The sequence below is a fragment of the Anas acuta genome, unplaced genomic scaffold (assembly GCF_963932015.1).
Source record: "Anas acuta unplaced genomic scaffold, bAnaAcu1.1 SCAFFOLD_290, whole genome shotgun sequence".
Classification (NCBI taxonomy): domain Eukaryota; kingdom Metazoa; phylum Chordata; class Aves; order Anseriformes; family Anatidae; genus Anas; species Anas acuta.
In genome coordinates, this window is record NW_027076136.1 from 22847 (window position 1) to 50051 (window position 27205).

Consider the following 27205-nt stretch of genomic DNA (forward strand, 5'->3'; position numbering starts at 1 on the left):
CACCCCAGCGCTCCCCCAACAGGGTCCCCGTGGGTCCCTCCCTTCCCCCACCCCGTTCTGGTGCCCCCCCGGCTGAGCCCCTTCAGCCTCCCCAACAGATCCCAAAGGAGCCCCCCAGATCCCCCCGCGGGGCTCCCAGTGGGTTCCCCCAGATCCCCCAAATCCCCCTCTAGGGGTCCCAATGGATCCCTCCGGATCCCCCCATCAGCCACCAATGGATCCTTCCAGGCCCCCCCCCCGGCTCCCAATGGATCTCCCCAGATCCCCCCATCGGGCTCCCAATGGATCCTTCCAGCGCCCCCGGACTCCCAGTGGATCCTCCCAGATCCCCCCATCAATCACCAATGGATCCTTCCAACCCCCCCATAGGGCTTCCAATGGATCCTTCCAGCTCCACTCCCCCCCCCGGCTCCCAATGGATCGTTCCAGCCCCCCCCACCGGGCTCCCAATGGATCCTTCCAGCGCCCCTGGACTCCCAATGGATCCCCCCCAAGTCCCCCCCATCAGCCCCCAATGGATCCTTCCAACTCCCCCCCCCCGGACTCCCAATGGATCCCCCCAGGTCCCCCCGCAGGCTCCCAATGGATCCTTCCAACCCCCCCATAGGGCTCCCAATGGATCCTTCCAGCTCCAACACCCCCCCCCGGCTCCCAATGGATCCTTCCAGCCCCCCCCCCGGGCTCCCAATGGATCGTTCCAGCGCCCCTGGACTCCCAATGGATCCCCCCGATCCCCCCCTCAGCCCCCAATGGATCCTTCCAACTCCCCCCCCCGGACTCCCAATGGATCCCCCCAGGTCCCCCCGCAGGCTCCCAATGGATCCTTCCAGCCCCCCCCCCCCCCCGGGCTCCCAATGGATCGTTCCAGCCCCCCTGGACTCCCAATGGATCCCCCCGATCCCCCCCTCAGCCCCCAATGGATCCTTCCATCGCCCCCTCCCCCCCGCTCCCCATGGTTCCCCCCGCCTCCCCCCGGCGGCCTCCCATTGGGCCGCTCCTCTCCCCCTCGCCCCACCCCCCGTTTCCAATTGGCCCCTCTCTCCCCGCGGGGGCGGGCACTCCCCCTGACGGACAACCCCCTCAGCCAATCAGCGGGCGGGGCGCTGCCGGGAGGGGGTGTGGGGGAGGCGCAGCGCGGAGCCGCCGCCATTTTGCGAGCAGCGAGCGGCGAAGGGGGCGCAGGTGGGGGCGGGGCCGGCACCGGGAGGGCACCGGGGGGGGGCGGGGGGGAACCGGGGGCGGTGGGGGGGCACCGGGGGGTCCCGGGGGTGCCAGGGGGGCACCAGGGGTGGTGCCGGGGGGTACCGGAGGGTACCGGGGGAGTGGGGGGGTACCGGGAGGGATGGGGGGGCACCGGGGGGGTGGCGGTGTACCGGGGGGTACCGGGGGCGGTACAGGGAGGGATGGGAGGTGCCAAGGGGTTACCGGGGGCCACCGAGGGGTACTGAGGGGTACCGGAGGGGGTTGGGGGGGTACCGGGGGGGCACCGGGGGTGTGGGGGGGGTGCCAGGGTGGCACCGGGGGGGCACCGGGAGGGATGGGGGGGGCACCGAGGGATACCGGGGGGAGCACCGGGAGGTACCGGAGGGGATGGGGGGGGTAACCGGGGGAGTACCGGAGGGTACCGGGGGGGATGGGGGGTGCCTGTGGGGGTCCCGGGGGTGGTCCCGGGGGTGGTCCCGGGGGTGCTGAGCCCGTTGCCCCCGCAGGGCCGGCGCCATGGTGAAGCTGTTCATCGGCAACCTGCCGCGGGAGGCGACGGAGCAGGAGATCCGGGCGCTGTTCGAGCAGTACGGCAAGGTGCTGGAGTGCGACATCGTCAAGAACTACGGCTTCGTGCACATCGAGGACCGCACGGCGGCCGAGGACGCCATCCGCAACCTGCACCACCACAAGCTGCACGGCGTCTGCATCAACGTGGAGGCCAGCAAGAACAAGAGCAAGGCCTCCACCAAGCTGCACGTGGGCAACATCAGCCCGGCCTGCACCAACCTGGAGCTGCGGGCCAAGTTCGAGGAGTATGGCCCCGTCATCGAGTGCGACATCGTCAAGGACTACGCCTTCGTGCACATGGAGCGGGCGGAGGACGCGGTGGAGGCCATCCGGGGGCTGGACAACGCCGAGTTCCAAGGTGGGACGGGGATGGGATGGGGGTGGGCTCCGCCGATGGACCCCGGCTCCGCTGCGTTGACGTCCCTCAGAGCCCGGGCGGTGGAGTTTGGGGACGTGGGGACGGTGCCGGTGGTGTCATGGCCTCCGCTTGGCGAGACCTCGGGTCTGCGGTGGGCTTGAGGCTGCTTTGAGCACCCAAATCCCCCCAGCGGTGCTCCGAGAGCCTCCCGTAGGGCATCAGGCGTCTCCGGGCATCTCTGCTTGAGTTGAGCGCGGAAAGATGCGTTTTGGGTTTTTTTGTTGGTGGTTTTTGTTGGCATTCCTGCGCTCCGTAACGTGGCAGGCCTGTTGCTTTCCCGAGGGTCAGTGATGGCAGCGACCCTGTAGGGCCTGGGGCGTTTAGGGTGGGCTGTGGGGGTCCTTTTCCGACCGACCCAATGCAGCCGAGGAGCCCGATGGCGAGGCCCCGGTAAGAGGGCAGGCAGAGGCGCTGCCGCGGTGCTGAGCCCCCTTTGTGGCCAAAATCAAGTGCATCCCCGTCGGGCTGGCCCCAAACCCATCCTCAGGGTCATCGGGGATGTGTCCGGGTCATCCCGATGCACCGCCGTCCTGTGCCACACATTGTGGGGCCGGTTCGGTCCCGCCGATCCCCGCCGCTGCCCCCAAAATTCGCCTTCAGCCAGGGCCGTGCAGCACCGCCCGTTCCCCTGCTCGTGGACCTGGCCCCCGGTTGCTCCCTGCTCAGGCACAGGCCCGCGGCCGCCTCCCCTTTTTGGGGGGCCCCCTCACTGCCACCATCCGGCACAGCGGGACCCGCTTGGGGTCACCACAGCAGGATGGCACGCCGTTTTGGGGCAGAAAGCTGGTTTTACGTGAGTTTGGCTGGATGGCGAGGTCGCTGGGGGCTCGTTCAGCACCCTGAACCCGTCCCAGCCCGATTCGGGTGGCTCCGAGCGTGCCGTCTCGCCGGTGTCACCGCGGCACCTCCCCGGTAAGTCGTCTCGCTGCGCCCCGCGGCACGGCTGCTCCCGGAGCTCGTCGGCGCAGGGCGGCGGCGCCTGGAGCGGCTCGGGGGGCTGGCTGCGTCCTGCTGGGGGGGACTGTGCATGCTTTGTAACCGAGCTCTTGGTGCGGGCCTGAATTATAGCCTCCCTTTTGCGTCTGTTTCTTCAAGGCAAGCGGATGCGCGTGCAGTTGTCCACCAGCCGGCTCAGGACCGCGCCCGGGATGGGAGACAAGAGCGGCTGCTACCGGTGCGGGAAGGAAGGGCACTGGTCTAAAGAGTGTCCGGTAGATCGCCCGGGGCAAGTGGCTGACTTTACCGAGGCCTATAACGAGCAGTACGGAGCCGTGCGCACTCCCTACACCGCGGGCTATGGGGAGACCATGTATTACGATGACGCGTACAGCGGGATGGCCGACTACTACAAGCGCTACCGCGTCAGGTCCTATGCGACGGCCTCTGCATACGACGCCTATGCAGAGCAGACCATGGCCCAGTACTCCCAGTACGCCCAGTACTCGCAGGTCCAGTCCACGGCCATGGCCGCCACCACAGCCATGGCCAGTCGCATCCCCACCACCCTAGACCCCTACGATAGAGCTCTGCTGCCCACCCCGGGCGCGGCCGCCGCGGTCGCCGCCGCCGCCACCGCCGCGGCGGCGGCGGCCTCCTCCACCTATTACACCCGGGATAGAAGCCCCCTGCGCCGCACGGCAGCCGCGGCCACCACCGTCGGAGAGGCGTACACTTACGATCGTAGTCAGCTGTCGCCGGTCTCGTCGGTCGCTCGGGCCTCCCTCTACGACATGCAGCGCTTCGGGCGCGACCCGTACGCGGACAGGGCGCGGTACTCTGCCTTTTGAGCCGAGGTGAGCGTCTGCGCAGGGCTGCTCCGTGCTGCTTGTCCTTGTGCTGCCCGCGGGGGCTGCGTGGGGGCCCCGGCGGCTCGGAGCGCGGGCTCCGGTAACTCCCCCCGCCGCCGCCGCGTCCCGCCCGCAGCTGGGGTTGAGGCGGGGAGAGCTGAGTAGCGGGGTCAGGATCCGGCACGAGGACCCGAGCCGGGCCCTTTCTGGACGTTAAAGCCCGGGTGCTGGCTCTGGAAGCCACCGCGACGAGTGCCAGCGCCTGGCAGCGCTCCCGGGTGCAGGGAGCAGGACCCCAAATCCACCCCCCGGGCACCCGGTGAGGGGAGACTCCTCTCCCCGCTCGGCTCCCGGTAGAACCGTGCCCCGCTCTGGTGAGACCTCCCGCTGCCGTGGCGAGGGCAGAGCCGAGCTGGGCTCACGGCTGGACTCCGGTTGCCTGCAGGAGCCGCTGGCGCCGCGCAGGGCTCGGCACGGCCCCGGCCCCGGCCCCCGGGGCTGAATTGTGTTTTCTCTTGCAGGTAAGGTGTTTGCGGCCGGACGCCGGGGTCCCGTGGCAGGTGAAAGCTGCGCCGCGCGCGTCGGACGGTGCCGCGCTCCCAGGCCCGCCCCGCCTCAGCTAACGAACCGGGTCCCTAACGGACGCTCGAGCTTCTTCGTAGCCTAGTCAGGAGTAGCTTCGCCCCCTCCCCGCCCCCCCCCCCCCCGTACGTTTTGATTTTTTGGGATTTGCTCTCAATTAGCTCCGTGCCCCCCTCCCCGCCCCGTGCTGCCCTCCAGCCCGGCCGCCCCTAGCTGGTCTAGGCTCAGGTTTAGCGCGAGCGTAGCCGTAGCGCGAGCTTTGCTTCCCTGCTCCCCCCCCCCTTCCCCCCGCAGCCTGGGCTGTAGCTTTTTGTTTTTCTTTTTTTTTTTCTTTTTTTTTTGTTTTTTTCTTTTTTTAACGTGCTTATTTTTTAAAGAGAATCAGTCTTAACTTTGTAATACTGAATGACGGAGCCGAGTCAGAAGCGCTGAGTCGAGCCCCCCCCCCCCTCCCGGCTCGTTGCCACCGGCGTGGGGCACAACCCGCCACCCCCCCCCGCCCCCCCACACCCCCCCCCGGCCTTTAGCCTCCTTTCCAGTTAAATAAAATCTCTTTTAACAAACCCGGGCGTGTGTCTGGCGTGCGGGCGCTTCCCCCTCCCAGTCCCTGGGGGCTTTTCTCCAGCCCCCCCCCCCCACCCCGGGGCTCCTGGAGTGCCCCCAGAAAGCAGCAAACGAAGGGGGGGGGCCAGGAGAGGCCGGGCCTCGCTCTGTGGCCTCCCCTCGCTGGCAGCACCCCCCTGACCCCGCTGCTGGGCTAATTAACCCTAACGAGGCTGGCTCGTTAACCCCTGCTGCCAACAGGGTGGGCCCCACAGAGCCCCCCACGCACCCCCTGCCTGGCTGCTGCCCCTTGTGCTGGCCAGCCTCCCCCCCACTCCCCTCCCTGGCTCGTTAGGTAACGATGCTAATTAATTAAACGCTCGCCTGGGGCGCAGCTTTGCCGGCAGCCGCTGTCCGGGCCCCTCGCCTGTCCCCGGGCTCCTGGCTGTGGTGTTTTTTGGCGTCCTGAAGCCGGCAGCAGCTCCGGGTGCGTTTCCAGATTTAATTCCTCCGCCTCCACCCGCTCGCCTCCTCTCCCAAATCCTCTTCTAACTCCTGCTCCTCGCGGCAGCGCTGCCCCTTGGCTAAGTTTTTACCGGCACCTCCGGCCGTGGTCCTGCTGCTTTTTGTACCGGGAGCCTCTCGCTGACGCCGCGGCCTGGAAAACGAGGGGGAGAAGCGTTAGGCCCCGTCACACCGCGCCAATTAATTAATGATGATTTGCTTAACGATTCCCTTGATTTGCCGTCCCAGCAGCGGGCTGGGGCCGCTTTTCTTTCCTCAGGCTGCGTTTTCACCGCGCTGACTCCGTGATCTCGCTGTGCAGGGGGGTCCCAGCCCTCCGACAGACCCGACCGAGCGGCGAGGGGGCCACCAGCGCCCTGCTGCCGTCCCCACCGCCCCCCGAACAAGAAGACAAGGGACAGAAACGCTTTTACAAACTTTAATGATGGTTCCAGCAGCAAGGAGGAGCCCAGCGGGGCCCAGCGAGCGGCTCGGCCACACGGAGGGAGCGCTGCCACTCGCCCCGGGCTGAGCGAGCCCCTTACATCCCAGAGCTACTCCGCTAAAACCGAAGTGTCGCCGGGAGGAGCCGGTCAGATTTCACTCAGTGAACGCTGAGAGAGAAACGGAACGGTGGCCGGAGAGAAAACCTGCAGGCGCCGCACTGAAACAGGAGCAGGACGAGAAGGGGACGCCCCGAATGACCAAAACACCCCCCGAGGGAACCGTCCCCAGCAGGAGGCCACCACCCTGCTGCCCCGTCCTTGGAGGTGACCCCAATTCCCCTGCTTGCAAGAATTTGTGATTTCTTTCAGAAATCTGCTGCCACCCACCCAAAAGAGAGCAGTTCTGGGAGGAGACGCGTGCTACAACCGCGCGTGGCCGACGCTCCGGCCCCAAACCTGCTGGTTTGCCTCTAGCAGGGACAGGGAGAGCGGCGGGGCGCGGTCTGACCCCAAACCCCACTGCAACGTCCCCAAACGGCCGGGCTGGGCAAAGAAATACAGAGGACAAGGGTTTCCAAACGGAAAACAGCCCAGCTTTTTATTTACAATCGTACAAAACGTCACTCGGTGCTGCTGCGTCGAGCCCAACGCCGTGCCTGGGTTTTAAAAAAGGCGAGGGGAAGAAAAAATGGGGATGGGGGAGCCCAAAGAGCTCCTCGCTCGGCGGCGCCGATTGCTCGGGATACAAAACGCGCCCGGGCGGTGAGGGGGTGGCTGAGAGAGCCCCGCGCGGCGCAGAGGAGACGGTGCCACGACGGTAACGGCGCTGCAGGGAGCGGCCGAGGGGCTGCGCGGCCGCCTGGCGCTTTTCCCCAGGCACAGAACAACGTGTTTTCAAACCGTGAATCCAAAACCTTCTAAAAACGAGAGAAAAAAATCAAAGATGGGAAAAAAAAAAACGATAATAAAAGGCAGCTAAAAATAACCGTCCCTGCCCGGGAGCAGGCGAACCACGCTGGGTGCCGCGGCGAGCGCTGCGCCGCCGGTGCCACCGGAGACGGCGCGGAGGGGAGGGAGCGACCCGGCGGCGCTCCCGGGAGGCGTCCCGAGGGACCGGCGCACGCCACCGGCCCTAGAGGCGGCGCTGGTAGCCCGAGTGCACGCGGGCCGGGGGCAGGTAATCGCCGTAGCCGCCCGAGTAGCGGGCGTAATCGGCGTGCGCTTCCGGAAGGCGGCGGTAATCCAGCGGGGACTTTGTCGGCGAGCGGCGGTACGCGAGCGGCGAGTCCGCTAAGCGGCGGTAATCTGAGAGGTCAGACAAACGGCGGTCTGAATTGTACCTGGTCGAGAGAAGAGAGAGGCCGTGAATACAGCGCCGGGGCGCGGCCGAGAGGGCGCCCCGAATCCTGGCGCGGTGCAGGGAGCACCCGCAGCAGCTCGCTGCCGCCGCCCGACTGCAGGCGGGCGAAGCTTTTTGCCGTTGCAGCCTCCCCGGGAAACAAGCGAAGCCGATTCCCCCCAAATTTTGGGGGGCAAACAAGCGCTTGGCGAACCCGCCGCGGTCCTGAGGCACCGGCGGTGCCCGGCACCGAGCGACGCAGCCACCTCCCGGCGCAACGGCACGGGTGACCGGCCCGGCGCGCTCACAGACACCGCGAGCAGCCCCCGGGTGACCAGCGTGGCCTCAAAGAGGGGCGAGAACCCGCCCGCGCCCACCCCCGGCCCCAGCCAGGCGCAGAGAAGCGAGGGGAGGGGGTTACGCGGGGGGTGAGCGGCGCCCGCGCTGCGCTCCTGGCTGTTAGCTCCGCGGGCGCGCCGGGGGCCGAGGGAGGCCCCCCGCTAGGCGCCAGCCGCCGCCCCTGGCCCAGCTGCGTACCTTTTTGCCAGAGCCGAGGACTTTTTGTACGGATCGTCATAGCCGGCGCTGCGAGGCGGCGAGAGGCGGGTGCGCTCGTAGGGCGGTGCGACGGCGGCGGCCTGCGACAGGCCCAAGTAGGAGGCCGCCTGCTGGCCCAGCTGGCTCGGCCCGTCGTAGGCGCTGCCCGGCTGGGCTCTGTAGGCGGCCGCCAGCGACGCGGAGGAGGCCTGCTGCGCCGGGTAGGAGGCCGCCATCGAGTTGGAGGCCTGGGCTCGGTAGGCCGCCGTCAGCGGGGCGGAGGCCTGCGCCTTGTAGGAGGCGGCGGCGGCCTGGCTGCCGTAGGAGGCGGCCAGCGAGGAGCCCGCCGGGGCGCCGTAGGTGGCGGAGAGCGCGGCGGCGGCGGACTGGCTGCCGTAGGAGGCGGGCAGGTTGGCGGCGGGCTGGGCGCCGTAGGAGGCCGAGTGCCCAGCAGCGGGCTGGGCGCCGTAGGAGGCCGAGAGCGCGGCCACCGGCTGGGCACCGTAGGCCGAGTGGCTGGCCACCGGCTGGGCGCCGTAGGCGGTGGCGGCGTGGCCGGCCATGGGCTGGGCGCCGTAGGACGTGGCGTGCGCGGCCACGGCCTGGGCGCTGTAGGAGACCGAGAGCACGGCGCCGGCCTGGGCGCCGTAGGAGGCGGCGTGGCCGTCGAGGGGCTGCGCGCCGTAGGAGGCGGCGTGGCCGGTGGCGGCCTGCACGCCGTAGGAGGCTACGTGCGTGGCCACAGCCTGGGCGCCGTAGGAAACCGTGGGGCCGGCGGCAGGCTGCGCGCCGTAGGCGGCGGCGGCCTGGGCGCCGTAGGTGGCCGAGTAGCCGGAGGCGGCCTGCGCCCCGTAGGAGGAGGCCAGGGCCGTGGACTGGACGCTGTAGCCGGAGAGCTGGGAGGCGGCGGCGGGCTGCGCGCCGTAGGAGGCGGCGGCGGTGGGCTGCGCGCCGTAGGAGGCCAGGGAGTTGGCGCCGGGCTGCGCGCCCGAGGCGCCCAGGGCCACGGCGGCCTGGGAGCGGTAGGCGCCGCCCAGCGAGGCCGAGGGCTGGGCGCGGTAGGCGGCCGCCTGGCCCGTGGTGGGCTGCGGGCGGTAGGCCATGCCCAGCGAGGCCGAAGGCTGGGCGCGGTAGGCGGCCCCCAGCGAGGCCGAGGGCTGGGCGCGGTAGGCGGCCGGCTGCGCCGTCATGGGGAGCGTCACCGCCGAGTAGCCGCCGGCTCTGGTCGGGGAGCGCCGGAGGGGGCTGCGGTCCCGCCCGAAGTAGGCGGGGGAGGAGGGCCGCGCCTGCGGGTCGAAGCCGTCGTACTTGCCGGCGGCGGCGGTGCCGAAGCGCTGCTGGTAATCGTACAGGGAGGAGGAGGAGGAGGCGGCGTAGCCGGCGGCGGCCGAGGGGAAGGCGGCGTCCGCGACCCTCCGCTGCTCGAAGCCCTCGATCTTGGGCTGGAACTTCTCCCTGTACTCCAGGCCTATCCGCTTGTTCTTGTCCACCACGACGCCGGCCTGCACGGCCGGGCCCATGCCCTTTTTCTGCACGTTGGTGGAGAGCTCCACATTGACTCTTCTTCCTTTCACCTCCTTCCCATTAAGATTTTCGATGGCAACTTTTGCATCTGCTTCGTTCTCCATGTGAACAAATGCATAGTCTGATAAAGCAGCAGACAGAGGGTTATCAGTGGGGGAGAAAAGACATTTCGTTACAGGAGCGAACGCTTAACGAGGCGCGCGGCCCCGCTCCACCCTACGCGCAGCCCGCCAAGCTGCGGCCCGGCCGACCGACACCGGCGGCGGCCCCGCTCGCACCAAAACCTCCCCAAAGGGCCCCGGGCTCGAGCGGAGCGAGCGCGTCCTCCTGGCACCCCCAGGGCCACCACCCGACTGCAGGGAAGGAGAAACCGCAGCCTCCAGCCCGAGGCTTGCAGCGGGGTCGGGTTAAAGCGGGGCTTTGCCCGCCCCAGGCCCTGCTCCCCACCCTTTCGGCCAAGATCAGCGGGCTGCTGACAGCTCGGGTCGGCCTCGGTGTGCTCCCACCCCGTAATTAGCACCGTGAGCCCAGCGGAGCTGCCCGGCCCCACTTTCTGCTCCTTTTGCCACCGTTTTCCTCCCTCCCTCGCCCCAGCACAGCGTGCCCTGCCGCAGGCCACCGCTCTGTGCGGGGCACGACCCCTCGCCGTGGTCAGAGCCCCCCCGGGAGCTCTCCGCGCCGGTCCTCGGCCCGCACGAGGCCTCTCGGCAGCGAGCAGAAAGAGAGAGCAGGGAGAGGAGAGGAGCGACACCGGGGCAGAGGGCCGCGGCACCGAGCGGCTCGGCTCCAGAAGGAGCGAGGCCCACGGGCAGCGCGTTCCGGAGAGGCGTTAGAGGCGTCCCGAGGCCTGGCAGCGAGGAGCTGAGCAGAAGAAGCAGCGCAGGAAGGTGAATCATTAACCGAGAGCGGAGGCGAGAGCCGAGAGAAGCGTGAGAAGCAGCAGAGACCCGGTAGCGGCACCGTGACACCCGCAGGCTGGAGCCGCCTGCAGCACGTGAGGGAGCGCTTTTGGGGGCTGGGCCCCCATTATGGGGGCTCAGGAGGCGTGGGGGGGGCTCGATCCCCACCTCACAGCAGCTCTGGGAGCTCGTCGCGGTGCCTCCGTGGCGGTGACCCATGGTGACAAGGCTGAGGCACGGCCGCTGGCACCCCCCGGAAGCCCCCTTCCACTGGCAGCGCTGGGGGGGAGCCTCAGGGCAGCCCCCTCCCCAAAATTCTCAGCCTGCTTGGAGGTACCGCTCGCTGAACGCAGCGCTAGGGCTGGGCAAACGCCATAAAACGCCTCAAAGTCCAGCTAAAACGTGGTCAACGCGTGCGTCACCTCGCCCAGCCTCCCCCCAGCTCGCTCCCCCTGCTCCACACCACTGCTCCCACCCCCCCCCGGGCTCCTTCCCGCAGCAGGAAGCACTCAGGCGCTGTAAAGGTGCTAAAAATGCTCCTAGAAGTCCCTGAAAAGCCCCAAACCCGCCCTGGCAGCCCACCCCCTTTGGGGGCTGCTGCAAAGCCCCCCCCAAATCGGCCACGAGGACGCCAGAAACGTTTGGCGTGGGTTTCGGCGCCGTTCTCCAACGGGGCGGGGGGCGTCCTGGTGGGGCTGCGACCTGGGACGAGAGAGAGCAGAGGCAACAGCATCACCCTGCCGCGGGGCAGCCCCAGCCGGCACCTTCTCAAGTGAGGGGGGGTCGTGGAGAGACCTCGGCGCGAGGCAAGCCCCCCCCTTGATGCTGCACCCCCGAATTAACCGCCTGCGGGGGCCCCGAGCCAGGGCAGCCCCTCAGAAGTTTGCGTTCCACGTGCCTCAAAAAGTTTCGAGCTCGCTGTGAACCAGCCTCCGCGTCCGGGCTGGAGGAGATTTGGGCAGAGAAAGCGGTGGTGGAGGGGGAGGGAAACAGCTCCCAGCCCTTAACGGGGACAAATTCCAGGAGCAGGCGTAGCTCCGGGCCAGCCCTTTGCGTCCCCGTCCCATGGGAGCAGGGGGGGGGTGAACCCCAGCGCCCTGCAGCAGGGCTGGGCTCACCCCGGTGTGGTGTGGGGGGGCTGTACGGTACCGGGGGGGTCTCTACCGGGGGGGGGCCGCCAGAACGGGCCGGGGAAAGGGAGGGGAGAGCGTGGGGGGGCAGAAGCCGCAAGGCACCGGTCGGAGAACGGCGCAGCCCCGGCCACAACCGGCGCCGGAGCGGCTCCCAGGACGGTCACCGGCGCTGCACCGGGCCGGGGCCGGAGCGAGAGGGGGCCCCCGGCGGAGGAGGCGGGGGGGGAGGCCGGGGGGAGCGGCCCCGGGAGCGCTGGCGGCGGGTCCGGTACCTTTGACCACGTCGCACTCGACGACGGTGCCGTACTGCTGGAAGAGCGAGCGGAGCTCGCCGCTGGTGCAGGCGGCCGAGACGTTGCCGACAAAGATCTTGCAGGTGTTGGTGGGCCGCGGCCGCGACGGCTCCACCACGATGCGGCGGCCGTGCAGCTGGTGGCCGTTGAGCTGCGCGATGGCGCGGGCCGCCGCCGCCTCGTCGCGGAGGTGCACGAAGGCGAACTGCTTCATCAGCGCGATGCCCAGCACGGGCCCGGCGGCGCCGGCGAACAGCTCGCTCAGCTCCTCCGCCGTCGCCTCCTCGGGCACGTTGCCCACGAAGAGTTTGATGCCGGGGCGCATGGCGGCGGCGGCGGCGGAGGGAGCGCGGAGCGGGAGCGCGGCGGCCTCACAAAATGGCGGCCGCACCTCAGCGCTGAGGGGGAGAGGCGAACGGGCACTGCGCACGCGCGCTGCCTTCCCGCCCACCTCACCGCGCATGCGCGCCCGCAGCTCCCGCCTCGACCCTCGGGAGTTGCCTAGCAACGGCCCCGCCCCTCCCCAACGAGCGCGGAGCCCGTTTGGCCGAGCAACGGTTGGGGGGCGGGGCCGCGCTGGGACACGCCCACTCTTAAAGGGGCCGCGGAGCCCGGTTCTGAGGGGGGCTGAGAGGGCTGCGGGGCGCAGAAAGCACTTTATTACACAGCTTTAATTTTTAATAAATATTTACACTTTATTATATACATTAACACTCTGGTTTCTCCTCAGATCATATAATTAAACTTGATTATAAAAAATATGCACTTTGGTCACTCCCCAGGTCATATATTTGTACTTTTTATATAAAAATAGGCACTCTGGTTCCTCCTCAAACCATATATTTGTATTTTTTCATCTACATTTACACTCCAGTTTCCCCTCAGATCGCACAATTACACTTTGTCGCAGAAGTTTGCACTCCGGTTTCTCCTCAGACTGTATATTTGTATTTTTTTATATAAACTTGCCCTCCAGTTTCTCATCAGATCACACAATTATGCTTTGTAATATAAATTTTCACTCCGTTTCCCCTCAGATCGTACAAAAATATCCTATAAATTCACACAGTTTCCCCTCAGACCACACAACTATACTTTATCATACAACTTCACGCTGGGTTTCCCCTCAGATCTTATATTTTTCTATACAAACTGTGCTCTGGTTCCTCCTCAGATCACACATTTGTATTTTATCCTATAAATTTGCACTCCGGTTTCCTCTCAGATCCCCTAATTATACTTTATCCTATAAATTCTCACTCGGTTTCCCCTCAGATCGTATATTTATGCTTTATCCTATAAATTCACACTCGGTTCCTCCTCAGATCGCATAATCACAATTTTTATACAAATCCGCACTCTGTTTTTCCCTCAGATGGTATAATTATATTTTTTACATAAATTTGCACTCTGTTTTTCCCTCAGATGCTGTAATTACACTTTTTATATCAATTTTCACTCCGTTTTCCCCTCAGACCCCACAGTCACCCTTTATCCTATAACTTCGCACTGTTTTCCCCTCAGATGCTATAATTATATATTTTTACACCCCCCAGCCCCAGTTTCTCATAAACCCCCCCCGATTCCTCGCAGCCCCTACAGGTGTGGGGTGGGGGCCGGGGGGGGTCCGGGGGCAGCTTGGTCGCGCTCGTCCCACAGCGTGACCCCATCGCAGCTGCAGACGCGTTTGGGGTTCTGGAAGAGCCCGGCCGCCCTCGCCACCACGCCGCAGGCCAGCCTGGGGGGGCACAGGGTGTGAGGGGGGGCTTCGTGTGTCCCCCCACCCCTTTTTGAGCCCCCCCATCGCTCACCTCGGCCCCGAGTTCCCCGTCACCCGTGACAGGGGGTGGGAGCCCCGGCCCAGGTCGTCCTCGCCCGCGTCCACCACCACCGAGCGCCCGATGATGTCCCAGACCTGGGGGGCACACGGAGCAGGGGCTCGGGACCCCCCCCAAAGATTTGGGGCGCAGGGTGGCCCCCCCAGGCCCCCCCATAGCCTCACCTTCAGGCGCGAGTCCTCCATGCGGAAGGCGGCCCGGCCATCGGCGTCCGCCCAGATGTTGCCCAGGTCCCCGGCGTGCTATGGGGCAGAATGGGGGGGTCAGGGGAGACCCCAAAGCTCCCCCCCCCCCCCATCCACCGGTCCCGGGGGTCCCGCAGGCTCACCCGGTGCTCGTCCTCGGGTCCCCCGTGGCACTCCCCGTCAGGGTTGAAATGGTCCCCGCAGCTGTGGGGGGGGACGTGGGGTGAGGTCGGGGTGTCCCCGTTCCCCATTGGGGTGTTCCCATTCCCCACTGGGGTTTCCCTGTTCCCCATTAGGGCACTCCCATTCCCCAGTTGGGGTCCCCATTCCCCATCAGGGCGTCCCCATTCCCAATTGGGGTGTCCCTGTTCCCCACTGGGGTCCCCATTTCCCATTGGGGTGTCCCCATTTCCCAACAGGGCATCCCCATTCCCCATCGGGATGTCCCATTCCCCGTTGGGGTGTCCCTTTTCCCCACTGGGGTTCCCGCTCCCCATTAGGGTCCCCATTTCCCATTGTGGGGCCCCCATTCCCCATCAGGGTGTCCCCATTCCCTGTTGGGATGTCCCCATTCCCCATTGGGATGCCCCCACTCCCCATTGGGATGTCCCCATTCCCTGTTGGGGTGTCCCCATCCCCATCGGGGTTCCCCCACCCCCTCACCTGTCGCAGGAGCGGGACAGATCCCCGAACTCGTGCACGTGCAGCCCGTGGGGGCCCGGCTGCAGCCCATCAATGGCCCCGTCCACCAGGCAGCGCTGCGGGGTCACCTGCAGGAACCGCACCAGGCCCCGCACCCCGCCGGGACCCGCCACCGCCGCCACCGCCGCCCCCAGGCTGCCTGTGGGGGGAACCCCGGCCTGCTTTAGGACCCCCTCCCCGGCCCAATTTGGGACCCCCCTAAGGGTTCGTACTCACCCTCCTCGGCGCCCCCCATGCCCTTCAGCACCGCGCGGCGCCCTGAGGCCTCCAGCAGCTCCCGCACGCGCTCGGCCGCCAGCTCGGTCTCCACCAGCACCGTCTGCGCCTCCAGCCGCAGCTCCAGCAGCCGCACGCCTGCGGGGACACCGCGGTGACACTGCGGGGACACTGCAGGGACACCACGGGGACACCGGGGGGGGGTTTGGGGGTGTGGGGCTCACCTGGGGCTCCCCGCAGCGCCCCCCGCACAGCCTCAGCGCAGCTCTCGCAGCTCATCTGCACGGCGAACTCCAGCTGGGGGGGAGATGGGGTGTGGGGTTGGTACCAGTATGGGGTGGTGGGGCCCCAAAGGCTGCCCCACACGGGGCTGTGCACCCCGAAATTTCTGTGGCCCTAAAATCCTGTAGCTGGGGAGCTAAAGCCCCAAAATTCTATAGCTGGGGATATTCACTCCAAAAATCCCATACCTGGGGTTCTGCACCCCCAAAGTCCCATAGCTGGGACCCTACACCCCCAAAATCCCACGACTGTGGTTCTTCAGCCCTAAAAATCCCATAGCTGCAGCTCTACACCCCCAAAATCCCATGGCTGCAGCCCTCTACCCCCAAAATCCCAAAGCTGGGGATCTGAACCCTCAAAATCCCAAAGTTGGCATTATTCACCCCCAAAATCGCACAGCTGGGGCCCTTTTACCCCAAAACCCTAAAGCTGGGGCTCTGCACCCCCAAAACCCTAAAGCTGGGGCCCTGCACCCCCAAAATCCCACAGCTTGGGCTCTGCCCTCCCCAAACCATATAGCTGGGACCCAACACCTCCAAATCCCTAAAGCTGGTGTTATTCACCCCAAAACCCCCCAGTTTCCCCCCCGTTTCCCCCCGGCCCCCCCTCACCCTGCAGCTGGGCCCGCGGGGTCCCGGCGCCGCCATGGCCGCAGCCTCGCTCCCGGCCCCCCGGAACCAAAGCGGCGGCGCCCGCGGCGGGGGCCGGACCCGTGATGGGGCCGGACCGGGAGCCGCTGCTGGCGTGCTGTTGCCATGGAAACGGGGGGGGCCGCCGCAGGCTTCTGGAGGCCGCTGTAGGCCGCGGGGAGCCCCCGGGGTTTGTGAGGGGCCGGGGGGGGCTCGGGGGGGTCCATGGGGGGTGGGGGACCGAGCCCGTGCAGGGTTGGGGATCCCCGTTACTGGGGGGGGGAGACCTGGGGGGGAGGAGAGCAGTTTTGGGGGGGTCCCAGGACGATTTGGGGGGTTCTGGGACTATTTGGGGGGGTCCAAGACGTTTTGGTTGGGGATTCCCTGCAATTTTGGGTGGTTCCGGGATGATTTGGAAGTCCTAGGATGATTTGGGGGGTCTCAGGACAATTTTGGGGTGGTTCCACGCTGTTTTGGGGGGGTTCCAGGTAGTTTTGGGGGTCCTAGGACAATTTGGGGGGTCCCAGAACGTTTTGGGGGGGGGTTCAAGAACGATTTGGAGGTCCTAGGATGATTTGGGGGATCCCAGGATGATTTGGGTGTCCTAGGATGACTTGAGCTGGGGCCCCAGGACATTTCTGGGGAGGTTCCGGGACATTTTGGGGGTCCCAATCCAATCTGGGGGGGCTCTTCCCCTCTTCCACAGGTCCGGAGCGATGGAGCCCCCCCCACGCCGCAGCCTCGCCGCCCCGGCGCTCGATCAGAAGCTGGCGGCCGACCTGCGGGAGCTGCGAGCCATCGCCGGCGCCGACCTCCGCGCCATCCCCTGCCTGCTGCCCCTCACCCTGCTGCCCCCCTGCACCCCTCACCCACCCCCCCCAGCCACCGCCCCCCATCCCGGCACCGCCGCGGCACACCGAGCCCCCTCTCTGCCGGCACAACCAGAGCACCAGCACCGGGTGGAGGAACCGGGGGTCTCACCGTCACCCCCACCGCCCCCCCAGCCCCTCTCCGTGCCGGCGCTGCCGCCCCCCGGCACCACCGCGGCGGCACTGGATCTGCAGAGCCTGACCCAGCGGGCACCGAGCGATGCCCCCCGGCTGCCACCACTGCTGGCGGCACTCACCCGCCGCCCCCAGGACGATGCGCGGCTGCGGTGGCTGCGGCGCCACCAAACTCAGGAGCCGGGGACCCTCCCCGCGCCCCCCCCGGCCCTCGGCGTCAGCCTCCTGCGGCGGCCGGAGCCGGTGGAGAGCGCGGTGTGGCTGCGGCTGCAGCCCCCGCTCTGCCCCGAGCCCGCGGAGGTGGCGGCGGCGGAGGCCGAGGCTGAACCCGGTGAGGAGCTGCGGGCGCTCTACCAGCAGCTGGCGGCGGCGCTGCCCGGAGAGCGGCTGCGCTTTGAGCACGAGCCCCTGGTGCAGCCGGCGGCCACCGGCCGTGACCTTGACCCCGAGGGGCTGCGGGGGACGGGCGCTGCGGCACGCGGCACCGCCCCGGCACGGCGCTGGGAGCCCCGAAACGCCTCGCTGCTGCAGGACTACCTGCGGTACCTCCAGGGCACCGGCTCTGACTTCCTCCACGCCATCTTCAACCTCGGCGGCGGCGGCGAGGAAGAGGAGGAGGAGGCGGTGAAGGCCCCGCGGGTCGCGGCAGAGCCGGCAGAGGGGACGCCGGTGACGCTGCAGCAGCTCCAGCAGCGCCTGCAGCAGCTCTGGGCCGCGCTGCTCGTCCCTGGCCGCCAGCGCCTGGCCATGGCCACCAAATACGCCGACGGCGCGGCCCTGGCGCGGCTGCCGGCGGCGCTGCAGCTGTGGGAGGAGGCCGCCGGCCTCATCCGGCAGCGGGAGCAGCTCCTGGCGTGGCTGGAGGGGCTGGAGGTGCGCGCCTCCGACCCCAACCGCTTCTTCTGCCGGGCCCCCAAAGCCTTCGCGGCGCGTGCCGGCGAGGCGCGGGCCCGGGGGCGGCTGCGTGCTGCCGTGGCCGGCTGCGAGGGGCCGCTCCGGGCCGCCCTGCGGCGCCTGCGGGAGGAATTTGGGGACGAGGTGACGCTGCGGGGACGGCCCTACGAGGAGAAAATGCGCCGGGACGTGGTGGAGATGCTCTACCGGCTGCAGCAGGGCCGCCGCGCCGGCGCTCTGGGGGCGATGCTGCGGCACCGGGGCGCCGAAACGTCCCCGGGGGGCACGGGTGGGACGTGAGGATGTGGGAGCGGTGCTGTGACCCCCCCCCTGGAGCAGGCAGTGCTGGAAAATACATTTATTCACCCAAAATCCCCAATCAGCGGTGTGGAAGGGCGCCGGCTCCCGTTGTGCTGAGCCCTCGGGGCTCGCTGTCCTTGGGGGACACCGCATGCTCCGCGCCCCCCGCTGCCGGGCCCCAAATGCGCGCGTTCCAGTCCTTTTGGGGGGGCTAAACGTGCCCCCCACCCCGTCCCCCGGGCTCAGCCCATGCTGTCCTTCACCTGCTGCACGATTCGGGCGCGCACGGCCCGCGCCTCGCTGGAGATCTGCACGTGGGGCGCCTGCAGCGGCAGCTCGGGCTCGGGGTCGGGGTCGGGGCCCTCGGGGGGCTCGAGGGGCATGCGGCGGCGCAGGGCGATGTTGTGGAGCACGCAGCAGGCCAGGAAGATCTGGCAGACCTTCTGGGGGGCGTACTGCAGGCAGCCCCCCGCCGCGTCCAGGCAGCGGAAGCGGCGCTTGAGGAGGGCGCGGGTCTGGCGCAGGGCGGCCAGCGCCTGGTGGTGCAGCGCGTTGTAGCGCTCCTCGGCCGCCCCGCACGGGAACAGGATCGGCGTCATCAGCCACGTCTTCAGCGGGTAGCTGCGGTCCCCTGCGGGGTGGGGCGGGGCGGGGGGGGCGCCTCGTCACCTCTGGGGTGGCCTCGTGGTGACCCCATGTCACCTCGTGTCACCCCATGTCACCTCAAGTCACTCCTGCGTTCCTTCATGTCACCCCCATGTCCCCTCGTGTCATCCCCGTGTCCCCTTGTGTCACCCCATGGCCGCTTGTGTCACCCTCATGTCCCCTCGTGTCACCCCCCTGTTCCCTCACGTCACCCCCACGTCCCCAAGTCTCTCCAAAACCCCCAAAGTTCCCCAAACTCCCAAGCCTTCCAAAACCCTCCAAGTCTTCCCCAAACCCTCAAGCCTCCCCTAACCCCAAATGTCCCCAAATCCCTCACGTCTCCCCGATACCCACACACCCCCCAATACCCCCAAATCCCCCCCAAAACCCCCAAATCTCCCTGAAATCCCCAAGTCCCCCAAACTCCCAAGTCTCCCAAACCCCCTAACTCTCTCCCAAACCCCCAACTCTTCCCCATCCCCTAAATCTTCCCAAAACCCCCAAATCTCCCCAAACCCCCAATTTCCCCCCAAACCCCCAAATCTCCCTAAGTCCCCAAAACCTCCAACTCTCCCCCAAACCCCCACCTCCCCCCCTCATACTCCAAATCACCCCAAACCCTCAAATCTCCCCCAACACCCCCCATCCCCCAAATCCCCCCCAAACCCCCAACTCCTCCCCAATCCCCCAAATCCCTCCCCAAACCCCCAAATTTCCCCCCCAAGCCCTTCCCCAACCCCCCCCCTCACCCAGCAGCCAGGCACCCTCGGGCCTCGCCCCCTCGAGCAGCCTGGCCAGGGCGGAATTCTCCAGCACGGCGGCGTTGGGGCAAGAACCGGGGAATTTGGCCACCACGTTGGTGATGGCGCCGGCGGCGTCGCACACCACCTGCATGTTCATGGAGTGGAAGTTGCGGGCGTTGCGGAACGCCACCTCGTTCTCCGACGGCGCCCGCAGCGCCACGTGCATGCTGCCCAGCAGCCCCAGCACCCCGGGGAAGGCGCCGGCACCGCCACCGGCACCGGGAGCCGCGGGCGCGGGGCGGCCGGGCGCCGGGAAGGCGATGTAGCGCGCCGCCCGCCGCTGCAGCGCCTCCAGGAACTGCGCCAGGCAGTTGGACATGGCCGACTGGCTGATGCCGGTGGAGTCGCGCGTGGCCGTCTGGAAGGAGCCCGAGGCCAGGAAGGTGAGCGCCGACGTCACCTTGACGGCCACCGGCAGCGCGTGGCTGCGCCCCGTCAGGCTCTCCAGGTCGGCGCCCAGCTCGCGGCACAGCCCGGCGATGGCGGCCTTGTCCAGGCGGTAGCGCCGCAGCACCTGCTCCTCGCTCAGGTCCAGGAAGGAGCTGCGGGCGCGGTACACGCGGTGCTCGGGGTAGAAGCGGCGGCGGCGGCCACGTTTACGCCGCGGGGTGGGGCCGGGGGCCGGGGAGGGACCCCCGGGTGGTGCCCCCCCCACCCCCGTCCCCGCCACCGCCGCCGCCGCCGCCGCCGCCGCCTCGCCGCTGCGCTCACGCACCCGGCGCAGGAGCAGCACCGAGTCCGACATGGCCCCCGCGGGGGGACGGGGGGTGGGGGAGGGACGGGGGGGGACAGGGGGGGGCTCAGGGGGGTTGAGGGGGGGTGGGGGGAAGGGAAGGGCAGGGGGTGGGGCCTAAAGGGGAGGGGAGGGGCCTAAAAGGGAGGGGAGGGGCCTAAAATAGAGGGGAGGAGCCTAATTAGGAGGGGAGGGGCCTAAAGGGGAGGGGAGGGGCCTAAAAGGGAGGGGAGGAGCCTAAAATGGAGGGGAGGGGCCTAATTAGGAGGGGAGGGGCCTAATGGGGAGGGGAGGGGCCTAATTAGGAGGGGAGGGGCCTAAAATGGAGGGGAGGGGCCTAAAAGGGAGGGGAGGGGCCTAAAAGGGAGGGGAGGGGCCTAATGGGGAGGGGAGGGGCCTAAAAGGGAGGGGAGGGGCCTAAAAGGGAGGGGAGGGGCCTAATGGGGAGGGGAGGGGCCTAATGGGGAGGGGAGGGGCCTAAAAGGGAGGGGAGGGGCCTAATTAGGGGGGAGGGGCCTAATTAGGAGGGGAGGGGCCTAAAATAGAGGGGAGGGGCCTAATTAGGAGGGGAGGGGCCTAATGGGGAGGGGAGGGGCCTAGGTTGAAGGGGGCGGGGTCTAAACAGGAGGGGAGGGGCCAAACAGGGACGGGAGGGGCCTAAAAGAGAGGGGAGGGGCCTAATGAGGAGGGGGCGGGGCCTAAGAGGGAGGGGCGGGGCTTAACTGGGAGGGGCGGGGCCTAACGGGGATGGGAGGGGCCGAGAGAGGATGGGAGGGGGCAAAGGGGGCGGGGCCACAAAGGGGGCGTGGCCACGACGGGGGCGGGGTCAAGGGGCGGGGCCAGGCCCAACCCGGCTGCGCGGTACCGGCGGGATGGGCCCGGGTCCGGCCGGGTTCCGGTTCCGGTTCCGGTTCCGGTTCCGGTCCCGCCGCTCGCTGCCTGCCCCGGCCCCGCTCCGCGGCTCCGACCCCGCCGGGCTCCGCCGGGCCTCCAGGCCACGCCCCCTCGGCCCTCCCCGATTGGCCGCCTCTCCCCACGTGACCGGAAACCCCCCTTCTTTATCTTCCCCTTCCTCCTCGCCATTGGCCGGCGGGTGGGCGGGCGAGCTGGGCGGTGACGTCACCACGCACAGCCAATCGCGGCGCGCCTTTTGCGGCCCACAGCCAATCGGAGAGCTCCGGGGGCGGGGCGAGGCGTGCGGGAGGGGCGGAGCGGGCGCCGCCGCCATTTTGTCGCCGTCACCGACCCGGTGAGAGGCAGCGCGGGGCCGCGGTGAGCAGGGGGGGGTCGGGGGGGGCTGGGGGCGAGGCCGGGCCTGATCCGGGCCCTGTGAGGGCCGCGGGGGCGGGACGGGGAGGGGAAGGACCGGGGGAGGGACGAGGGGAGGGACCACGGAGGGGATGGGGGGAGCGGGGTGGCACGGGACAACGGGAGGGGATTGGGGGGGCACGGAGGGGGAACGGGGGAGGCCCTGGGGGGGTCTCGGAGGGAAATGGGGGAGGGAGGGGAGGGAAACGAGGGAGAATTTGGGGATGGGGGGGTTGGGGGGGAGCGGGGGGGTTGCGCAGGGGGATTGGGGGGCCGGGGGCATCGTGGGGGGACAGTGGGAGAGGAGTGAGGGGTCACGGAGGGGGAATGGGGGGGAAATGGGGGGTCACGGGGGGGAAATGGGGGAGAATTTGGTGGTAGGAGCAGCAGGGGAGGAATAGGGGGGTGTGGGGAGGGACGGGGGGGTCATGGAGCAATAGGGGAGCTCCTGAGGGGAGCGATCTGGGGGGCTGAGCTCTTTCTGTGTGCTTTGTCCTGTCTCTGCTGACTCTCCTCGTCTGTTTTTCCCCCCTTTGCTGCAGGCTGTCGAGATGGTGAAGCTGTTCATCGGGAACCTGCCACGGGAGGCGACGGAGCAGGAGATCCGCTCCCTCTTTGAGCAGTACGGCAAGGTGCTGGAGTGCGACATCATCAAGAACTACGGCTTCGTGCACATCGAGGACCGCACGGCGGCCGAGGACGCCATCCGCAACCTGCACCACCACAAGCTGCACGGCGTCTGCATCAACGTGGAGGCCAGCAAGAACAAGAGCAAGGCCTCCACCAAGCTGCACGTGGGCAACATCAGCCCGGCCTGCACCAACCTGGAGCTGCGGGCCAAGTTCGAGGAGTATGGCCCCGTCATCGAGTGCGACATCGTCAAGGACTACGCCTTCGTGCACATGGAGCGGGCGGAGGACGCGGTGGAGGCCATCCGGGGGCTGGACAACACCGAGTTCCAAGGTGACGCGCGGGCCGGGGCCGCGGCCCTTGGCTGGGAGTAGGTAGCACCGGGCTGGGCCCGAGGCAGACGGTCAGGTAGGAGAGGAGGCGCGGGGCCGACTGGCCGGGGGGGTCCTCGGCTCTTTCCTGCCGGTTCCGCGCTGTGGGGGGAGCTCCCGTGGCCGTGGGGCCGCATCCTGGGGGGCTCTCTCAGGGTCTTCCCAACGGGGTGCCTGTGCGCAGCCCCATCAGGGAGCTGGGGGACCCCAGCTGGTGCCCCCGACCCAGTTCGGGGCTGCGACACGTAGACGTGGCGGATGCGAGCGGTGTGGTCGCTGCCTTCACTCTAACCCAAAACCAGGGAGTTTTGCTGCTTTTTCTCCCCGGAGCGCGATAGATTCGGTGCTGGCCCCGTTCATGGGGGCCCAGGAGAACCCCGCTGGGGCCGAAACCTTCAGGTTCGGGTTGAATAAAGCGCCGAGAAGCGATGCCACGCGTGTCACTGCCTGGGCAGGGCGTCCCCTCGCCTCCTGGTACCGGTGCTGCCGTGGCCGCGTCCCGTTGCGCTCGTGGTCGCGTGTCGAGCTTGAGCGCGGTGCCGGTGCTGCCCCGTGGTTGTGCTGCAGCTGGGGCCCTGCTCCCGTGGGAGAGCGGGTTTGTGCCTCTCCGTTCTGCCAGCGGGCTGGAAACGGGGAGAAAAAGGGGAAAATAAAAATTAAATACACCGTGGGGTTGTCTGTCCCCGGGGCGCCGCGGTGTCATGAGGCTCTGAGCCGGCTCCGCACCCGCGCTTACCAGGTCGCTTCGGCCCTGTCCCTGCGGGACCGGGTGCAGGAGGAGGAGGAGGAGGAGGAGGAGGAGGAGAGCCCCCGGTGGCTGTTGGTGCTTCCCCACGTGCCCGCCGTTAATTACAGCCTCCCTTTTGCGTCTGTTTCTTCAAGGCAAGCGGATGCGCGTGCAGTTGTCCACCAGCCGGCTCAGGACCGCGCCCGGGATGGGAGACAAGAGCGGCTGCTACCGGTGCGGGAAGGAAGGGCACTGGTCTAAAGAGTGTCCGGTAGATCGCCCGGGGCAAGTGGCTGACTTTACCGAGGCCTATAACGAGCAGTACGGAGCCGTGCGCACTCCCTACACCGCGGGCTATGGGGAGACCATGTATTACGATGACGCGTACAGCGGGATGGCCGACTACTACAAGCGCTACCGCGTCAGGTCCTATGCGACGGCCTCTGCATACGACGCCTATGCAGAGCAGACCATGGCCCAGTACTCCCAGTACGCCCAGTACTCGCAGGTCCAGTCCACGGCCATGGCCGCCACCACAGCCATGGCCAGTCGCATCCCCACCACCCTAGACCCCTACGATAGAGCTCTGCTGCCCACCCCGGGCGCGGCCGCCGCGGTCGCCGCCGCTGCCACCGCCGCGGCGGCGGCGGCCTCCTCCACCTATTACACCCGGGATAGAAGCCCCCTGCGCCGCACGGCAGCCGCGGCCACCACCGTCGGAGAGGCGTACACTTACGATCGTAGTCAGCTGTCGCCGGTCTCGTCGGTCGCTCGGGCCTCCCTCTACGACATGCAGCGGTTCGAGCGCGACCCGTACGCGGACAGGGCGCGGTATTCTGCTTTTTGAGCTGAGGTGAGCGCCTTGCGGTGGCAGGAGGCAGCGGGGGCCGCCCCGGCGTGGCCTTTCCGCCATCGAAGCCCCCTCAGCCACAGCCCGCCAGCGGGCGCGGGGAGTTTGGCACAACGGGGGGCACAGCCTCGTGTCCTGAGTGGGTGCGGGGAGAGCGGGGCGAGCGCACGCTGCCCACGGGGCTGGGCCTGGAACGTGGCCGGGGAGAGGCGCCGTGACCCCGGCGCTCACCATCGGGAGCGGGCGCGCGTCTCCGCCGGCACCGGTCCCTCCCGGGCACGGCGCTGGCCGGTTGTAACGGGCCTTCGTCTCCCAGGAGGTGACCCCCCAAGGCGGAAGGAGCCCGGCAGGAAAATCCCCCCGCCGAAGAAGCGGCCCTGGGTCTCCCGCGCGCGAGGACTCGCCGCGGCCCTGAGAGCCCCCCCCGGAGCCCCGCGGCCGCCGCCGCGTCAGGTCAGAGGAGCCCCGGGCTGCCGCCGCCGCCGCCGCCGGTCTCGCACCGCGTCGCGGGAAAAGGGGGGGCTCCCGCACCCCGGCCGCCGCGGGGAAGGGGCCGCTCGCGCCCTCCCTGGGATCCCCCATCACCGTCACCGCTCCGTCCCCTCCCCCGCTGGCAGCGTCCCCCGGGCCGGTGGTCCCGGCGCAGCCCCCCCTGACTTCTCTCTGCTTTTTTCCAGGTCTGGCGGCGTCGGAGTGGAGCCTGCGCCCCCCACCCTGCCAGCGTCCCCCTCCCCGTCCCCCCACCTTTTTGTATGGAGGTTCCCACGTCTCGACTGCACCCCCCCCACCCCCCCGGGGGTTCCTCTGCCCCCCAGTCCCCCCTTCCCCGTCTCCTCGTAGCTGCCCCCTCCCTCACTGCCCCCCCCCCGGGCTCCCCTCCCCGGCTTTTCCAGCGAAATAAAGGTTTCCTCCAGAACTCCCCGTCCCCGTTCGTTTTATTGGGGTGGAGGCTGCGGGGGGGGCGGGGGGACCACGATAGGGGCGGAACCTTGTTTCTCGGTGCCCACTTACCCCCCCCCCTTTCCCCCTCCCCGGACCCATTTCGCAGCCGGACCGTTCCGTTGTTTCCTTCCGGCCCCATTTCCCCGCCGGACCCCCGGTGCGTGACGTCACTTCCTGGCGACGCTGTCTCCGCGGCGACCATGGCGCTGAACGCGGGTGCGGGCGGCGGCGGGGCCGGGCCGGGCCTGGGACCCCCGGGACCCCCCCGGGACCCCCCCGGCTCCCCCCTCCCCCTCCCTCCGTGCCCCCCGGGTCCCCCCCCCGGTCGCTCCCGGTGCCCCCCCGTTCCCGCCCCCCCCGGTCCCGTTACCCCGTGCTGGCCGCGAGCCCCCGGAATCGCGCTCCCCGTGCCCCCCCCCACCCCATGACCCCCCCCGCCTGCTCATCGTGTTCCTCCGGTAACCGTGACCCCCCCCCCGGTACCGTGACCCCCCCTCCGGTAACCGAGACCCCCCCCCCGGTAACCGTGCCCCGTCCGTGCCCACCCCGGTGCCCTTTCTCCGTCTCCGCCCCCCTCCCCATGACCCCCCCGGTAACCGTGCCCCCCCCCGGTAATGCTGACCCCCCCCCCCGGTACCGGTGCCCCCCCAGGCGCAGAGGCGGAGGCGGAGCCGCGCTGGGAGCCGGTGCCGGCGGCCGAGCTGCGGTCGAGGCGGGAGCGGCAGGACCGGGTCAGCCAGGCCCTGGGGCGCTTCCTCCTGCGGGGGTACCGAATGCTGGGCTCCTGCTGCCCCCGCTGCGGGGTACGGGGCACGGGGGGGTAACGGGGGGGTACCGGGGGGTTACTGGTGGGGTTACTGGGTGGTTATGGGGTCGGTAACAGGGGTTATGGGGTCGGTAATGGGGGTACGGTGATGGTAACGGGGGTAGGGGGGGTACCGGGGGCACTGGGGGGGTTACCGGGGAGGGTACGGGGACGGTAATGGGGGTATGGGGTCGGTAATGGGGGTACCAGGATGGTAACGGGGGGTTTGGGGGGGTACGGGGGGTAACGAGGGGTACGGGGGCACTGGGGGGGTTACTGGGGGGAATGGGGACGGTAACGGGGGGTCCGGGGACATTAATGGAGGAGGTTGGGGGCAGTAAAGGAGGGAAGGGGGGGTATGGGGGTGGTAATGGGGGGTCCGGGGGGATAACGGGGATGTATGGGGACGGTAACAGGGGTAATAGGGATGGTAACGGGGGGTCTGGGGGGGTAATGGGGGGTCCGGGGGGTACCGGGGGTGTCGGGGTGCTGATGGACCCCCCCCCGCCCCCCCCAGACCATCCTCCTGCAGGACAAGCAGCAGCAGCTGCTCTGCGTCACCTGCAGCGAGCCCGACGGGGAGCGCGACGGGGACGGTACCGGGGGGGGGACGGGGATTGGGGACGGGGACTGGGTTGGGGTCCGGGGGGGCCGGTGCTGCACGGGGACAGAGCGAGGGGGCCAGAATGGGGGTGGGGGGGTGGGGACGGGGACAAAAAGAGCGTGGGACGGGGAGGAAAGGGGGGGGGGGGGAAAAGGGTCCGGGGTGGGGACGGGAAACCTGGGGTGGGGGCAAGGGGTCAGGGTGGGGACAAAACGGGTCAGGAATGGGGAAAAATGGGACTGGGATGGGGAAAAATGGGACTGGGATGGAAAAAATGGGACTGGGTGAAAAAAGGGGCGAAGGGGGGAATGGGGAGACCAAGATGGGGCCAAGGGGACGGGGGGGGGGCAAAAAATGGGTCTGGGGGAGGGACAAGGGGTCAGGGACGGGGTCAGAAGGGTTTGGGGACAGGGCCGAGACCCCCAGCGCCCCCCCTAACCCCCTCCCTTTCCCCCCGCAGCGCTCGAAGCCCCCCCGGCCACCCCTCAGCCTTCCCCCCCGTGCCACCCCGCGGCCCCTCGGCCCGAGCACTGCGAGGGGGCGGCTTCGGGGCGCCGGGGGGGGGTTGTCCCCCCCCCCGCTGTGCCCCCCCCCGGCCCCGAGGTGGCGGCGGCGGCGGCGGCGGTGCTGCAGAAGCTGGGCTGGGCCGCGCGGGAGCTGCCCCGAACGGCGTCGGCCGAGGGCAGCGCCCAGCTCTGCGCCCTGGTGCGGGCCTGCGCCGAGGCCCTGCGGGCGCTACGGGGGCTCGACGCCCCCCCCGGGACCCCCCCGGGACCCCAAACCCCATAAAGGGATTCCCACCCGCCCGGCACCCCCCCTGCACCCAACGCAGCGCGAGGTCCGAGTCTTTTATCTGCGTCTCATTTGGGGTTGGGGTGCGGGGAGGGGGTTTGGGGGGGCTGGGGGGGGTTTAGAGGGAGGTTGGGGGGGGTTAGGGTAGGATTTGGGGGGGCTGGGGG

General features: G+C 68.6%; 6 protein-coding genes across 20 annotated transcripts; 3 read left to right on the plus strand and 3 right to left on the minus strand.

Moving 5' to 3' along the window:
- Positions 1 to 1054: 1054 nt before the first annotated feature.
- On the plus strand, positions 1055 to 24648 carry LOC137849003 (RNA-binding protein 4B-like). Of its 6 annotated transcripts, none has more exons than XM_068668494.1 (4): positions 1056 to 1182; positions 1710 to 2131; positions 3287 to 3984; positions 24573 to 24648. In XM_068668494.1, the coding sequence occupies exons 2-3, from the start codon at positions 1720 to 1722 to the stop codon at positions 3976 to 3978; spliced, it is 1104 nt and encodes a 367-aa protein (XP_068524595.1). In that variant the 5' UTR covers positions 1056 to 1182; positions 1710 to 1719; the 3' UTR covers positions 3979 to 3984; positions 24573 to 24648. The 6 variants fall into 6 exon arrangements, with proteins under 6 accessions (XP_068524596.1, XP_068524597.1, XP_068524595.1 ...); XM_068668492.1 differs by lacking the exon at positions 24573 to 24648 and adding an exon at positions 5860 to 5986; XM_068668493.1 differs by lacking the exon at positions 24573 to 24648 and adding an exon at positions 5857 to 5875.
- On the minus strand, positions 5183 to 12216 carry RBM14 (RNA binding motif protein 14). 3 transcript variants are annotated; one of them, XM_068668477.1, is made up of 3 exons: positions 11758 to 12216; positions 7930 to 9574; positions 6033 to 7393 (listed from the first exon to the last, which is right to left on the minus strand). In XM_068668477.1, the coding sequence occupies exons 1-3, from the start codon at positions 12101 to 12103 to the stop codon at positions 7186 to 7188; spliced, it is 2199 nt and encodes a 732-aa protein (XP_068524578.1). In that variant the 5' UTR covers positions 12104 to 12216; the 3' UTR covers positions 6033 to 7185. The 3 variants fall into 3 exon arrangements, with proteins under 3 accessions (XP_068524579.1, XP_068524578.1, XP_068524580.1); XM_068668478.1 differs by lacking the exons at positions 6033 to 7393; positions 7930 to 9574 and adding an exon at positions 5183 to 5761 and having other exon boundaries at positions 11758 to 12213; XM_068668479.1 differs by lacking the exon at positions 7930 to 9574 and having other exon boundaries at positions 7200 to 7393; positions 11758 to 12210.
- Positions 12448 to 15731, minus strand: CCS (copper chaperone for superoxide dismutase). Its single transcript, XM_068668497.1, has 8 exons — positions 15613 to 15731; positions 14944 to 15016; positions 14720 to 14857; positions 14465 to 14642; positions 13945 to 14005; positions 13781 to 13858; positions 13590 to 13693; positions 12448 to 13516 (listed from the first exon to the last, which is right to left on the minus strand). Exons 1-8 carry the CDS (start codon positions 15646 to 15648, stop codon positions 13375 to 13377), a joined length of 810 nt encoding a protein of 269 aa, XP_068524598.1. The 5' UTR covers positions 15649 to 15731; the 3' UTR covers positions 12448 to 13374.
- CCDC87 (coiled-coil domain containing 87) lies at positions 15613 to 17887 on the plus strand. The gene is made up of 2 exons (XM_068668480.1): positions 15613 to 15820; positions 16337 to 17887. The coding sequence occupies exons 1-2, from the start codon at positions 15717 to 15719 to the stop codon at positions 17826 to 17828; spliced, it is 1596 nt and encodes a 531-aa protein (XP_068524581.1). The 5' UTR covers positions 15613 to 15716; the 3' UTR covers positions 17829 to 17887.
- Positions 17872 to 20048, minus strand: LOC137849001 (putative nuclease HARBI1). Of its 2 annotated transcripts, XM_068668490.1 has the most exons (3): positions 19677 to 20048; positions 19223 to 19361; positions 17872 to 18459 (listed from the first exon to the last, which is right to left on the minus strand). In XM_068668490.1, the coding sequence occupies exons 1-3, from the start codon at positions 20019 to 20021 to the stop codon at positions 18071 to 18073; spliced, it is 873 nt and encodes a 290-aa protein (XP_068524591.1). In that variant the 5' UTR covers positions 20022 to 20048; the 3' UTR covers positions 17872 to 18070. The 2 variants fall into 2 exon arrangements, with proteins under 2 accessions (XP_068524591.1, XP_068524590.1); XM_068668489.1 differs by having other exon boundaries at positions 19223 to 20048.
- On the plus strand, positions 20880 to 27084 carry LOC137849000 (RNA-binding protein 4B-like). 7 transcript variants are annotated; one of them, XM_068668483.1, is made up of 7 exons: positions 20880 to 21281; positions 21860 to 22280; positions 24212 to 24348; positions 24573 to 25053; positions 25489 to 25568; positions 26160 to 26238; positions 26707 to 27084. In XM_068668483.1, exons 2-7 carry the CDS (start codon positions 21869 to 21871, stop codon positions 27033 to 27035), a joined length of 1518 nt encoding a protein of 505 aa, XP_068524584.1. In that variant the 5' UTR covers positions 20880 to 21281; positions 21860 to 21868; the 3' UTR covers positions 27036 to 27084. The 7 variants fall into 7 exon arrangements, with proteins under 7 accessions (XP_068524584.1, XP_068524583.1, XP_068524582.1 ...); XM_068668482.1 differs by having other exon boundaries at positions 20884 to 21258; positions 25489 to 25640; XM_068668481.1 differs by having other exon boundaries at positions 20885 to 21281; positions 25489 to 25640.
- The last annotated feature ends 121 nt before the right edge of the window (positions 27085 to 27205 follow it).